General features: G+C 41.5%; 1 protein-coding gene across 3 annotated transcripts in view; it reads right to left on the reverse strand.

Moving 5' to 3' along the window:
- Positions 1-13,038, reverse strand: part of LOC127213633 (cytosolic beta-glucosidase) — a 120,003-nt gene extending 106,965 nt beyond the window's left edge. For all 3 annotated transcript variants that reach the window (XM_051174091.1, XM_051174093.1, XM_051174092.1), the window contains exon 1: positions 12,970-13,038. In XM_051174091.1, the coding sequence (XP_051030048.1) occupies positions 12,970-13,027 (58 nt within the window). In that variant the 5' untranslated portion in view covers positions 13,028-13,038. The remainder of the gene's footprint in view (positions 1-12,969) is intronic.
- Positions 13,039-15,085: the final 2,047 nt, after the last annotated feature.

Consider the following 15,085-nt stretch of genomic DNA (forward strand, 5'->3'; position numbering starts at 1 on the left):
GAAGAACAACACAACTAGTGCCTTCTTTGTCCAGCTCTGTGCTGGCACGCATCCATTCAAATGAGAAAATATTCAGTCCTAAGTGAAGGATTTACTGCTGCAAAAGAATTCATGAACAAATGCGGGCCAATAGGTAGAACCCATCCTTCAAATAAATTACTGTGATACCATGACTTGTTCGTTTCTCAAGGTTAAATACATTTAGCTTTCTGTATAACATCCTTGGCACAACTATAAAAGATAAACAAGAAAACAAGGACATGGGAAGAGAAAAAAATCAAAATGTGCTGTATCTTATTCCAAAAAAATAAAAAATGTTGTATGTTGTGAAGATATTTGTAAATATCTTAATAAAGGTAACCCCTTTTTCAGACCATTGCTATCCTGGTATGAAAACAAAACCTTGTGTGCCTAATGTTTCCGTAAATGGGCAGAGAGAGCCTGAAAATATTAATGCCAAATTTTAAGATTCTTAAATGACAATATTCACCTGAGTTTTTGCGTGTTTTACAGGCTCTACAGTTATATTACTCTTAGAATAATATTTTTTCCAGAAACATATATGATAAGAAAGCATTCAATTCAGGTCCCTGTCAATACAAAAGGATGTACAAGAAGAAACATGAAGCGTTATCGATGCATATCTCATAGCCAGTAGTGATGACAATGGTTCCTTTGTGGTCCTACCCAGGAAGCCAACAAGGAACAAGAAGGTTTTTCCTTCTGTCCTTCCGTCCTTCCTTCCTTCCTTCCTTCCTCCTTCCTTCCCCCCCCCCCTCTCTCTCTCTCATTCTTTCTCTCTCTTTCCTTCCTTCTTTCTCTTTTCTTCTTTTACTTGAGGGAGACAATAAGGGCGGAGGAAGGAACCTGAGAAAACTGGGAAGTGAGTGTGGTCAGGACTCATCATGTGAAACTCCCAAATAATCACTAGAAATATTATGTTAGAAAACAAAAGAAAATTCTGTGAATTCAGAAATAGCAGTAAGAGATGACAACTTATCCCAGAAACAAACGCACAGATCTGTGGCCTCTCTCAGACACACTAACTGACCACTACCCCAAGTAGGCTTCCCCACATTATCTGAGTTTTTTACTTTCTACTGTTAGAAGGTCCAACATTCCATTGATTCTGCATTTTCTCATCGTAGTTTGCTCAGGCAACTATAATAGGACACCAGAATCTAAGTGGCTTAAAAGTCCAAGACCTGGGTACCAGCTCAGTCAGACTGAAGGGAGGACTTCTTCCTGGATCAAAGGTAGTCTCCCGGGTTGTGCTCACACTGGATGGAAGAGAGAAGTCAGGCCTCTGGATTTCTCTTATAAGGCAGGGAACCCATCAATGAAAGCTTCACACTGAGGATTAGAATATCTCCCTACAACTTTAGTAGAGAGGGGGACATTCTGTATGCAGCACTCATCTTTACTACCAAAGCAGAGGCCGAGGAAATTTCCAGAACTTGGATGCCTTAGTGCTGAGAAGAGACTGATAATGGCAAAAGGAAGAGGGAACTCATTCACTTCATTAATTTTAAATAATACCTCATTGCTTAAGAAGTGCTCCCATATGTTAATTCATGTTAATAAAGACTTACACATAAATGAATATTATATTATCGCCTTTATGTTAATAAAGATTTCAAGTTCAAAACAGAGTAGAACATGCATATTAATTCTTTTCCCTCTCACACTCCATTGAAATGACAGAAAATAAGATCCACAACTGAGCTTCCATTAAAAAGGTCCCAATAGGACATCACATTTACTCAAGTACTTCTGGAAAATGGAAATAAAATAGGACCAATTCATCAGAGAAACTAAAACAAAGGACTCACGGGCTCTGGAGAAAGCTGCAAAAGATTGGAAAGCTTCTGCTTGACAACCTCTGAGGCAGTGATCACAGGGGACAGCACAGTGGCCTCCCATCCTGCAATTAATCCAGGCATCATCTGTCCCACTGATGGCCTGCTGGGTTCATCTCCTCCATCAACAAGAAAATGCTACCTCTACCCCATGTTGATGTCCTAAGAGATGCTTCATGAGAGTCACAGATGTTATCAGGAAGGATTCTAGCATGCATAATGGGGCAATAGAGAAACAAACGGAGAAAGGGACAGACAGACAGACAGATGGCAGCGAGAGAAAGAGAGGGAGCAGCAACTTCAGTGGCAGCACAAAGGTAAACACAACTTTTTAAATCCTTCACATCTGGAGATTTCTATGCTCTAAATATTGGCTAGCTCCCCTCTCACACACACATCACCCCATCTGTGAGGGTTGACTGTCAACCCCCTCACGTAACAAACAGAACTCTGTCCCTCTGCAGGCATTCCTGTTCTAGTTGATGGTACCAATCTAGTTTAAAGGAAGTTGAAATATGTTGCTGCTATTAAGCAGCTTATTAGTTCATTCATAAATATCTTAGGCTCTTCCAGCACAGGATGAAAACAACCAACATGAAAAAACCAAAGCAAATAAAAAATAGGAAGGCAGAATACTGTGGTCCACACCTACAGTCTCAACATTCAGGAGGCTGAGCCAGAAAAAAACATGAGTTCAAAGTATCAAATTTCAAGCTAGCCTATTTATATATACTACACAGCAAAACTCTGTCTCAAAACATCTCCAAAATGATAAAAAGCTATTTTTTAACAAGAAAATTTTGTTTTCTTTTCTTTTGATGTTTTTTTAGTGGTTTTTTTTTCTTTTTCTCTTCTCTTTTCTCTGTTTAATCTTCCTTTCCTTTTTAAATCTTTTTCTGTTTCATCTTTTGCAAACTGACAAGTTATACTTACATTTACTTGTGGACTATAAAGTGACTATTTCATGGATGAACCAGCTAGGCATTCCCTCAAATACTACATTTTTCATTGACAACTTTGAAATGTACATTCTTGACAATTTTGAAACGTACAACGCTCACTTTTCAACTGTATTCACCAAACTATATGTAAACATGTATTTTTCCTGCCTTTGTGCCTGTAACCATCATTGACCTATTCCCCTTTCTCCTAGAACTCTGCAGCCTCCATTCCACTTTGCTAACAGTTCTTTTAGATCCCACAGTAAGTCAGAGCTTGCTGCAGCATTCTCTTTCCACCTGACTTCTTAAATTGAGTATATCGTTGTCCATTTCTACCCATGCTGACAGAAGCAGATTTTGCTTTGTTTTTCTATTTAATGCTGCATGGTGTTTTACAGTGTGCCAACACCATGCTTTCCTGGCTTTTCATCTCTTGGGGAGTACAGGCTGATGCCACAATTGGCTTATGGAAAACATTGCACTGAACATGAGATGAACTCTCCAACAAATTTGTTTCAGATTTTAGGATTAAACCCCAAAAGTGTGGCTGCTACACTGACAACTTAATTTTTACATTAGCAATACTAAAGAGTTATAAGGATAACCATATTCAGAAACAAAGCATGACGTTCCAAAACCAATTTTGAAAGGCAACTAAATAAGCTGCTCCTAGAAGTTATAAAACGGATTATTACAACTTAATAGAGGGGTTGAGAAATAGAGTGAATGCAGCTAAATCCCTAATACAGGTAAAGGATATTCATTTAGAAGGAAAGGTTAGGGAAAGTAACCCAGAGAAGAATCATCAAATGTTACGTATCCCCAATATTGCTTCAATGAAATAAGCAAGGGGTGGGGAGAAGGATGGGCATCATATTACATCACATGAGCAATGTTGCAGGTGAGACATGAGGCTCCAAGAAGCTAGAATTCAATTCTGTACAGTCCATACGTAAAGCCTGATGTGCTCCTGAGCCCAAGGCTGAAATTCAACCGACATCATTATGATCCGCTTTCTTACTTTTTTTAATTTTTTGCTTATTTATTAATCTATCTGTTTGTTTGTTTGTTTGTTTGTTTTTGTCCCCTGCCTGGTGTCTCTGGTCTACACCTACCTTTTGTATCTGGCATGTGGTTGGTGAGCGGATGTCCACTGATGCACATTTGAAAGTCATTTTAGCCTGAAGTTACACTTTTTTCCACTGTCTATGTCAGGGTGTGAACAACAACAACAAAATCAGTAATTTGAGATTTTTTTTGTGGCTCTCAAATTTAAGACCAGAAGAATGAAATAAAGATGATGACATGGTGTGAATGTGAAACATAACCCACAGGCTCATGTTTTGAATTCCCAGTCCTCAGCTACTGGTGTTTTGTTCTTTGTTTTTTTAACTGTGGAATATTTAGGAAGTGGGGTTTGGCTGGTAGAAACACGTCACAGGATAACGACCTTTGAAGGTAATACATACATGCCATTGGTTCCCATCTAGCGTGCTCTCTCTCTCTCTCTCCCTCCCTCCCTCCCTCCTCTTTCTCTCCCTCTATCTCTCTCCTTCTCTCTCTCCTTCCCTCCCTCCCTTTCTCTCCCTCTCCCCTTCCTCCTTTCCCCTCCTCTCTCTTCTTCCAGACCAACTGCCCTGTGAGCAAGCCTCCTCCTTAATTGCTGCTCCTGTACTCTCTGCACTGTGATGGACTGAAATCTCTGAAACCATGATTCAAAATAAACCTTTGACAATTTAAGTTGCTCCTATCAAGTATTTTGTTACAGCAATGAGAAAAAATAAAAGCTGGTCTGACAGAAACAACTTCTACTAGCTAAACCATGGTAGATTTCATGTGTAAATTTGTTTCTTCTTCCTTTTCCCAATGCAACACAAGGCAAACGCTTGAAATGTGTTTCCCTTTTTCTTTCTTAGGTGACCTGAATGAAAAACAGATCTATCTAGCCAGGATTATTCCAAGGAAAATACAAGGGTAGCTACTCACCTAGTACCAAATAGGATCTTTAATCCTAATTAGTAGAAGATGGGAAACAAGACAAGTGGCTAGATTTGGGCAAACAGAAAAAGCAAACAGAGAGCAGAGTTTGGGCTGGTGTTTACAGCAGGCAAATGAAATGTGCCTCTTGTGTGGACTTGCTGACTTTTTAGAAGAAAGGGAAGAGGAACAGTTAGTATAGAATGGTCATAAACTTGACCAAATCCTACTCATATAACTACCCTGTTGGTTCTCCTGCTTTTTAAATGTAGACACAACTTCAGATCTCTTGGCTGTACAATTCCATCTTTGACAAACAGAGCAAGAAACAGCCAAAGCGACCATGGAGCCAAAGTCACGGTTACATCAAAAGGCAACACAATACAGCTACCAGTGTTGCATGAGAGGCTCATAACGACCCCATAAAGCAGAGGCCTTTGCCTCCTTTAGAAACACGAACCCCAGCTTCAATAGGAAGCCTCAGTGGTGTAGGCTTGACTCTGCTAAGGACTTGCAGGGTTTTACAGAGCACAGTCACTCTTTAAGTGACTTCTCCAAAATCACCCCGTGATGGGAGATGTCATTTTGTATATGTTTCTCATACTGGTTAATGAATAAAGCACTGTTGGCCAATAGGAAAGGAAGATAGGAAGGACTAGGAGACAAGGAGGAAAGAGGAAATAAGAAGGAGGAGTCAATATGGAGAGTCTGGAGAAAGCAGTATGCCAGCCGGCTCCCCGGTAAGAGAAATACTTAGATCAGCAGAAATGGGTTAATACTTAAGACAGAGCTAGCCGATAAGAAACAAGTACCTGGCCAACAGAATTATATCTAATACATAGTCTCAGTGTGTTCATTGGGGCTGGCGCAGAGGTGGGACAAGATCAGGTGGCGGGCGGAAAAACCTAATACTTACAACCCCAAGTTCCAAGCTTCTAAGAGCCACAGTATCAGTTCTAAATGTCATTTTCATAGTTCCTCTGTGGCGTACCTAGGAAATAAACACACCACTGAGCTAGCTGACCCCAGCTTTGTTCCTTACCTGCCATCTAGCCCAAAAGAGCACAGAGTCAGCCTCATTGAGGGTTAAAAGCGGTGACAAGTTTTCCATGCTTAAAATGGTGAGTCTCGCTTCTATGGGTAAAATGATTATCGGCATTTTCTTCCCTGCCTCTTTACTTCAACAAATACATTTTATAGGTTGTGCAGTGTTCTTTACAACTCACCTAAAACGCATAATTTTCCTCCTGCTTATACCTCTTATTTATTATTTATTTATGAGATTTATATTGTGCCTTCCTCCAAAAGGCCCAAGGCACTGCAACAGCAAACAATTCTGTAATAAACATTAAACTCTTCTTCGGAAGCATAAACAGTAAAGTGGCCAGAAGAGAGGCAGAATGGCTAAGAGGCACAGGAGGAAGGCCATGGTTCTGGGGATCTATATAAGCAAACCATGGATACGTGGGGAGGGGTGACGACTCAGTTGGCCCCACTTGTAAATATTCTGATGCTGACCTCTGTTCCAAACCAAAGATCCACAATATCTCAATTTTGAGTGCAAGAATTCCTCAGAGCTCCCAAGAGAGTGAAAACAAATATACCTACTCAGACAAACATGCTTTAAAATGTCGGTGAAAAATAGACACGTGGTGCCATTTCGGAACAAAACCACCGAATTACTAAACTGTTCTTACAAACAGCATTCTCATTCAGTCCTCCTTTCTGTTCAATGGCTGCGACTTGCAAAGGTCTAACAAAAATTCAAAGATTTTCTGAGTAAAAAAGTGACAAGCTGATCTCAGCTTTTAAACTCAGACTGTGTGGATCTGAGATGCATACTTCCTGCTTCTGTAATTGAAACAATGGTAGATGAGAAGGCGAAGCTCTCTCTCTGTGTGTGTGTGTGTGTCTCTCTCTCTGTCTGTCTGTCTGTCTCTCTCTGTCTCTCTCTCTGTCCATCTCTCTCTGTCTCTCTCCCTCTCTCAGTAGCTGCTCAAAGAAATAGTGGATAACATGAAAGGACTGGGTAGTGTATAAGTTGTAGTCAAAGCAAAAAATGGGCATTCCCACTAAATGAAGCAGATGATGCTGCCCTGCCCACCAGAACAGACTGGGGTGTGCATAGCAGAAAGACAAAGATAAACGATATTGGTGCTAATGTGAGCATTTGTGTTAGTGTTAATGAGCACTGTGATATACCAGGCATTCTTGTGTCCCAATTACATATGCTCACCCAGACAACATCTATAGAGTGAACCTGGCTAGTTTCACGTTCTTCAATTAAGGAAACTGAGATATGAGTATTTCATCTGCACTTGTTAAACTAAGAACTGTTTAAAGTAAAATTCAAACCCAGCACTTCTAAGGTAGAAACAAGCAAACACAGAAAAGCCATTCAGTGACTAGATAAAGGTAGCAGGCTGAGGGCTGGACAAAGCTCATTGGTCAATTTCTCCAGCCTAGAAGCTGTTGTTGGGAGTGTTAACACATAATAGCAAGTTAGAGGCCACAAACAAAGACCTTAATGCAAGGCAGAAGCAAACCAGTGCAGAATAGCATGGAAATGACTTTCTCCAGACAGACAAAAGGGTAAGACAGACTGGCTAAGGTAGCCCCAGGTTCTCCACTGAACTGGATGTTGGTGACTGAAACCCACTATACATTTATAGAACTAATTATGTGTTTATGCCAAGTTATATATAAAGTTCTATAGTGGACCATCCTCAGCAATCCTCTGTGGTGCGCCTAAATATGGATATTACACCTAGAACACCTATTAGTACAGAGCACTTAATACATGGCTGTTCTGTAGTAGACACTATAATTACCCCCTCCCCATTTTATAAGGTGAAAAATATTAATTTGTATAAAACTGCCCCTATACATAATGAATTGTAACCTTGCTTAATATATAAATAGATGCAAGCTAACTAGGTGTACTTATGGCAAGTACTTGAGTCTTGGACAAATCATAGCAGCCAAGAACTTAGCCAGTCACAAGCTGCTAACTATTCAGACATGTCCAAATTAGGCAAATGTTGAGTTGTTCCTGAACTATTTCTGTATGTGGCTTCCCCTTTCTGTCTTCAATTACTGACTACTCACATCAATGACTGGATAAAGGTAGTAGGCTGGGGATTCAGTAGAGCATATGCTCACCCAGACAACATCCATAGAGTGAACCTGGCTAGTTTCAAATTCTACAATTAAGGAAACTGAGAAACAGGTATTTTATTTGCCCTTGTTATGCTGAGCTTTTGAATCTTGGCTGGTTCAAGGAACAAGCCAATTAGTAAGTCATTTCCTTGCTCAAATAAACTCTGCTAAAATCAATTTGTCTAAAGTTTCCCTTTCAACAGATTGTCATCAGAGGTGAGACCTGAACTACATATTCAGGAAGCTCAGGAGTACCAAACACAATTTTGAAGGACCCATCCAATCCATTCATATTTGGCTGTATATGAGGTCATGGGTAAGTTGTCTATCAAATTTGAGCTTCATAGACTTGTGCTTTGGGGGGATCTTTAGCCTTATTTGACAACTTTTTACTAGACAGAATACAGGGAAGGATTAAATAAAATAACTTGGTTAAATTCAACATGATTCCTCAAGGCAATCTCTTTTGGGGACTAGAGAGATGGCTTAGTGGTTAAGAGCACAGGCTTCTCTACCTAAGGACATGAATTCAATACCCACCACTCACAGAGCAGCTTATAACTGTTTGTAACTCCAGTTCTGGGGAATCTGATGCCCTCATTTAGCCTCTATGAGCACCAAACACACATTCACTATACTGACATGTAAGCAGGCAAACATCCATACATATAAAATAACAACTTCTTTTAAAAGAAGATATCTCTGAAAAAACAAGTTTCAGACTGTGTTTTTAGGAATTCTTTAGGTGGACTACAGCTGTATTTTCAGAATAACTACAAAAACAGATAACTTTTTTAAAAGATCATTTTTTTTGTAGTGACTATGAGTCTTAATTGCCATCATGCCCCAAATGCCAGGACCAGATGAACTTAAATACTGATTAGCCATCTTTATGGCCTAAACTTTTAGTTGTTTGGTAAAATTTTTCTTATAGACAATATCAACAAAAAGAATAATTTCTTATCACATTTTCCTAATATCTACCACAATATTCTCCCCAACAGGTTACATCTACTGAAGAATCACAAATGCAGTATCCTTGGTACATCAAGTGGCCTCACTGTGGTTAAAATAGCAAAGATATGGGGAGGAGAGCATAGAGGAGCTTGAGAGATGAATCACTGATGAACAGCACTTACAATTAATTATTGTACAAGATGGGGGTTCAGTTCCCAGCACCCGCATGGTGGCTCAACCATCTGTAACTCCAGTTCTGGAAAATCCAAATACCCTTGGGCACCAGGCATGAGTGGTCAGTGCACATATACTCATGTAGGCAAAACACTCACACATATAAAATAAATAAATCAACACTTTTTAAGACATAAAGAATCATCCAATTAATTGGACACTAGGAATTCTGAAGCCAATACTGAACCAAATAAGCTCCTTACAATGGTAATCATGGTGGCAGTGCCAAGCTTTAAGTTAGCTCTAAAATTAAGAAGCTAACAAGGAAGGCTTAGAATCATCAAAATTTCACCCAAAGTTCTTTATAGACAAAGAGAATAGAAATTTAACCTAAATGTAAATAAACTACAACCTAAGAATATTTTCTTTTAAAAAAATAAAGAGGTAGGGTTTTTGCTTTTTAAAATAATCAAAGTAGAATACAATGCATTTTGCTCATATCCATTTCTCCTTTCCCTTTGTTCCCTATATTGTTCTTAAATTCATGTCCTTTTCATATATATATATACATATGCATATATATGTATGTATGTATGTATATGTATATATGATATATGACATATTCACAGCTCCTACTGAGTTCAATCAGTGCCAGTCATATGTAAATGGGTGTAGACACGGGTGTAGAGTATAGGGATGTCTACTGGGCCATGGGCAACCTATCAGGTGGCTTATCTCTGAAGAAAACTGAGTCTCCCTCCCTCAGCAGCTTCTTACTCCATGTAGTACCTCCGCTAGGGGCAGGCTTTATGAGCCCTGCTGGGATGCTGGGATGCTGGGATGCTGGGATGCTGACCAGGGTGGCCTTGTACAGGTTACATGCAGCAATCAGAGCTGTTGAGAGCTCTGTGGGTATAACATCCCTGTCAGAAGGCACAAAAATAAAGCTTGGGGCAGTCTTAAAGCCAAGCTGTCAGTTGACCAAAGGCTCCAAACTGTAAGACATGGGCATGGCAACTGTTGAGCTATGCCAGTCCAGTGATCGCTCCATTATTTTATTTCATCTCCCTATTACACTGTCTGCTCACATTGCTGGGTGGAGCTCTCGGAATATGTAGAGCCCTGCAAGCCGCCTGGTTCCTGAATCCTTTTTTACTCAGTTAAACTGTTCATTTCATTTGCCCAAATTCTGTTTCTTTCCTCTTGTCTTAACATTTTTTATAGGCATTGGTGTTTTACCTGCATGTCTTTGTGGGGGTGTCAGATCCACTGGAACTGGAGTTACAGACAGTTGTGAGCTGCCATGTGAGTGCTGGGAATTGAACCAGGTCCTTTGAAAGAATCGCCAGTACACTTAACCACTGTGCCATCTCTACAGCCCTCCTTTGTTTTGTTTTTTTGTTTGTTTGTTTTGTTTTGTAATTTTCTTTAACAGAGGGGCTGAGCAAACGGCTCCGTGGTTAAAGGAACTGCCACTCTTATAGAAGGCCTGGATTTAGTTTCCAGCATCCACATAATGGCCTACAGCTGGCTGTAACTCCAGTACCAGGAAATGCACAGGTTAGGCAAGCAAATGGTGCCTTGACATCCATGTAGGTAAAACATTCAAAAAAAAAAAATGACAGTTAAAAACGGAAGAGAGAAGTAAAGACTTTGTCAAAACCACAGAGCTAGGAAGGAGTAGAGATGGGTCCCGCATCTCCAAAGGCTTGCACCAGGGCCCATCTTCACAATCACAATGTTCTTATGTTTCTGGAGCCTAGTCCTGCACACTGTATTCCAAGGAAATGCCACCTTCCCTAACCTGTTGGGCCACCTTCCAAAAAGAAAAGGAACTAAGATCATCTCTTCTATCGTGAGAGAGGTACACCCTTTCTATAATCCACCTGACCAGTGAAAAATTATGTAGAAGTAAAGAGACCCTTCAGGGAAGATGTGGCATGGAATTCCTGCTGAGCAAAGCATTCGCAGATAGCCTTTCAAAGGTCACTTAAGTCATAGCTCTCATCCTCCCATGGAGATGCCTTGTATATGGCAGTCACAGTAAGAGTTCTCCTTTACAGATCTGGAGGGTGACAGTAAATGCTGAGGACCAAAAGTCAGCCTTGCCTGTGCAGAGATGAACCTGTCCTTGTCACACTGCCTAGAAAATGTCGCCCATTCAAATGGCTCCCTTGTCATTCTTTAAGCTTTAAGTGAAATAACGCTGATTCCAAAGCTCCTGTTTAGGTCTCCAGCCTTCCACGTGACTGCTCGAAGCAACTGATTGGCAGTCCTGCCCTTACACAGTCAGAAACTAATTCGTTGACTGACCTGTTCCCACTTAGGTATTAGTTTTCTGTAAGGAAGGCCCACACAATGAGTAAGAATCACAGAAATCTGATCCCTTTTTTAAAAGGAGCAACTCAAACTGAAGCGGTCAACACAGTCTTGCTGCTACTAGAACCTTAACCACAAACCTTTCTCACCTCTTCTCAGACCCTAGTAGTGACCATTGATTCTTGGGGTTTCTTAGCTTATAACTGTGTCTCTCCAATGTCCATATTTATTGTTACATGGTTTTAGTTTTTTGATTTGTTTGTTGGGGGAGGATTAGGAGTATTGTTTTGTTGTTGTTGTTGTTGTTTTGTTTTGTTTTTTGAGACAGGGTTTCTCTCTGTAGACTTGGATGTCCCGGAACTCACTCTGTAGACCAGGTTGGTCTCAAACTCACAGAGGTCCACCTGCCAAGTTCTGAGATTAAAGGTGTGCCTGTCTGACTTTGCATGGTATTCTTGTGGGTCTCTTTCTGTGTCTAAACTTCTTTGTAAGAAGACAGTTATAGTGGATCAGTAGAGCACTACCCTACTCCAGTAGAATGTAGCTAATTACTCACGCAAATAGCTGGTACTAGCATCTGGGACTCTCAGAGAACAAATTTTAGTTTTGTAAACCTCACAGCTTGGCATCATTTGTTGCAGCGACCTAAAAAAGCTACAAGAAACCTTTTATTCTTGTTTAACCCAGGGTTTCACCACATGCTTCTATGACCAAATAAAGGTATTCACTGTAGTAGCTGTTAGGAAATCCTCATTCTGCCAGGCAGTGGTGGCACACATCTTTAGTCCCAGCACTCGAAGGCAGAAGCAGGTAGATCTCTGTGAGTTCAAGGGCAGTCTGATCTACTACAGAGTGAGTTCTAGTACAGCCAGCGCTGTTACACAGAGAAACCCTGTCTGGAAAAACCAAACACAAAAACAAAAGAATTCTTCATTCCTTGATAGGGAAAGAGGATATTTGTGTTTTAGAAAAATGAATCCAGTTTCACAGATGAACAAATCATGTGTATGACAGGGGAGGGAATAATGGCTTCACTCATGGGGGGAGGTGGAGACTGGAGCTAAGACACTAAACACACCTGGACCTACTATTTATACCTGATAGTGCAGCTCATTATTCATCTCTCATGAACTAACCCAGGAAATAGGTGGCATGTTCAAGGTAACTTAGCTTTGGCTCACTTGGAACAGAACAGATCATGTTTACCAGCTAACAAATAGCTCTTGGGAGGAATTTATTCAACACTCTTCTAGCCAGTGGGAGAAAACGTTCTTTTCTAAACACTGGGCAAATTCATTCAAGAAGCCAGTCAGCAGCTGATCCAACATAAACTGATTTCTCAGGTAGCTAGGACCGAGTGCAAGGCAGCCGTGTATCCTCATCCCTCACCGACCACTCTGTATCTGAGGAAGGAGACAAGGGATGCTGCCTCTTCTGTCTAAAGAGAGACAGTTTCATTTGTACATTTTTGCATTTTGCTTCCGTTTTCACCTGTTCAACGCACCACCCTCCTCCCAAGAAATACAGAACCCACCGCAAGCATCCATCCCCAGCCCCAGTGAGGGAGAAGTATCTTCTCCTACCTTCTACTTGATAAGCGGCAGTGGCTGCTCCCCATCCGAACCCTACAGGAAAAGCCATGGCTGCAGAGCGTCACCCTTGGCTAACAACAGGAGCTAATGGCGAGGTCCGGACTCCAGCCAGCGAAGTTGAGCAGCTGTGAAAACCGGTGACCCCTCACCCCAGACCTCAGCCTCAGAGTCCAAACACAAAAGAAAATAAGAAAAGCGCTAGGGCCAGGTGTCGGTGGTGCACGCCTTTAATCCCAGCACTCAGGAGGCAGAAGCACTCAGGAGGCAGAGGCAGGCAGATTTCCGTGAGTTCGAGACCAACCTGGTCTACAGAGCTAGTTCCAGTAGGACAGGTTCCAAAGCAACACAGGGGGATGGGGGGAACACACATAAACAAACAAAAAAAAAAGAAAAGAAAGAAAAGCCCTAGGCTGGAGTAGGCCCCCACTCAAGTGGCCACACCTGTGACAGGACTCCCAGCCCTGGCGTCCAAGATAAGCATTAGACTTTCTTCTCCCAGCTCCCTTTGTTCTTAGCAGACTTAGATAGTCCAGGTTCTGACCAAGTTAATATTTTCCCTTTTAATGTAGGACATGGGCATGGCTTCTAAGTTACATAATTCGCCAAGAGCGTTCCTCTAACCAATTCCTCCCAATCCCTTTGTGCGTGCATGTGGTGGAATGGGGCGGTGGGCGGGGGTCATGCGGTTGACGCCTTTGGTTCATGGCTTTCTGGCTAATGGTATGCCTATGGAGGGGTGTGGTGACAACCTAAGCCCTATGCTTTTTATGCAGCCAGTCTTGTCTTCCCCCCACCCTGGGCCTCCCTCTCTGCCCCCCCCCCCGCCCCGGGCCTCTGTCTAAATGTGGACATTGCTGTCATTGGATAGAGCTTGGGTGGGCACAGCATAGTGATGTGGATTGCTGCTAACAGGGAAACCGGGTGGGAAGGGTATTCTCGGGACTCTCCAAACTAACATTGCAACTTTTCTTTAGGCCCAAACAATCCACAATTAAAAGTTGGCGTTTAAAATATCCTTGTGGAGAAAGGAGTTGGTTACAGAAAAGTTAGTGGTCCCGTTTCTTCAACCCGGAAGTGAGTTGCTGCCTCCACAAGGGAGGGGTATAAAAAGTGAAAGGGTGTACCCATGGGAAAGCTAACCCTAAGAAGGACCTAGACACACACAGAAGATGAGAAGACCCTCAAGACGTTTAAAATGACCTAATCGGGGACATAGGCATCAGCAATGCAGGCATACCCATTTAACCCAAAGAATTACTCAATTCTGGAACAGTCTGTATAAACCAGGCGGGGAGGGGGAGGGGATTAAATATTTTCATTAGGGAGCACTAGATGGCAGTGTTGCAATTATTTAGGCTCACAAATGGGTTAAAACACAAAATACCAGTGTTCTCTGTGTACCCTGCTAACTCCTTAGGCGATTCCTGGGTTCCTGCCCAGACAGAACAACATCCTTCTCTGTGATCCAAAGTCTCTAAAGTTATTTGCACCCAAAATGCAGAATTATTCTTTCTCAGCCCTGGTCCATCATCTCACAGATCCGTCTCTCAAGAGCTTTGCAGTATCGACAACTCCTTATACTCACAAACATAACTGAGGTTTCAAAGGCTCTTTTTTTTTTTTTAATGTGGGATATATATGGCTGTATACTGCATTAGACATTGAACCTGAAAACTTTTTAAACTGCTTGTTGTTGACATCGCTTAAAATAATGGAAACTGGAAACGGTGGCCCATGCCTACAATCCCAGCACTCAGGAGACTCAAGATCACAGTTTAGGGGCCAGTCCTGTCTCAAAAGGTAAGATGTAAAATCACAGAAAGTTATCCAGAGTTAATTTCTGACTTCCACACAGGTACTCACAGGAGAGTATGTGTGAACGCACTCGAGCACACACACACACACACACACACACACACACACAGAACCTCTTAGACCTCCCAGCGCTTTCTTCCTGCCCATCTGCTAGTACCTTTAATGTTACCCACAAACCCTCTATCCTTCTTGTCTTTACAGATTCCCCTAGTGATTCCTGAGTTGTGGCCTCTGTGACTCTAAAACATGAATTTTTTATCTACATCTTAGAGAAGTAGGAATTGCTTACTTC

Source organism: Phodopus roborovskii, unplaced genomic scaffold, assembly GCF_943737965.1.
Source record: "Phodopus roborovskii unplaced genomic scaffold, PHOROB, whole genome shotgun sequence".
In the NCBI taxonomy this organism is placed as follows: Eukaryota; Metazoa; Chordata; class Mammalia; order Rodentia; family Cricetidae; genus Phodopus; species Phodopus roborovskii.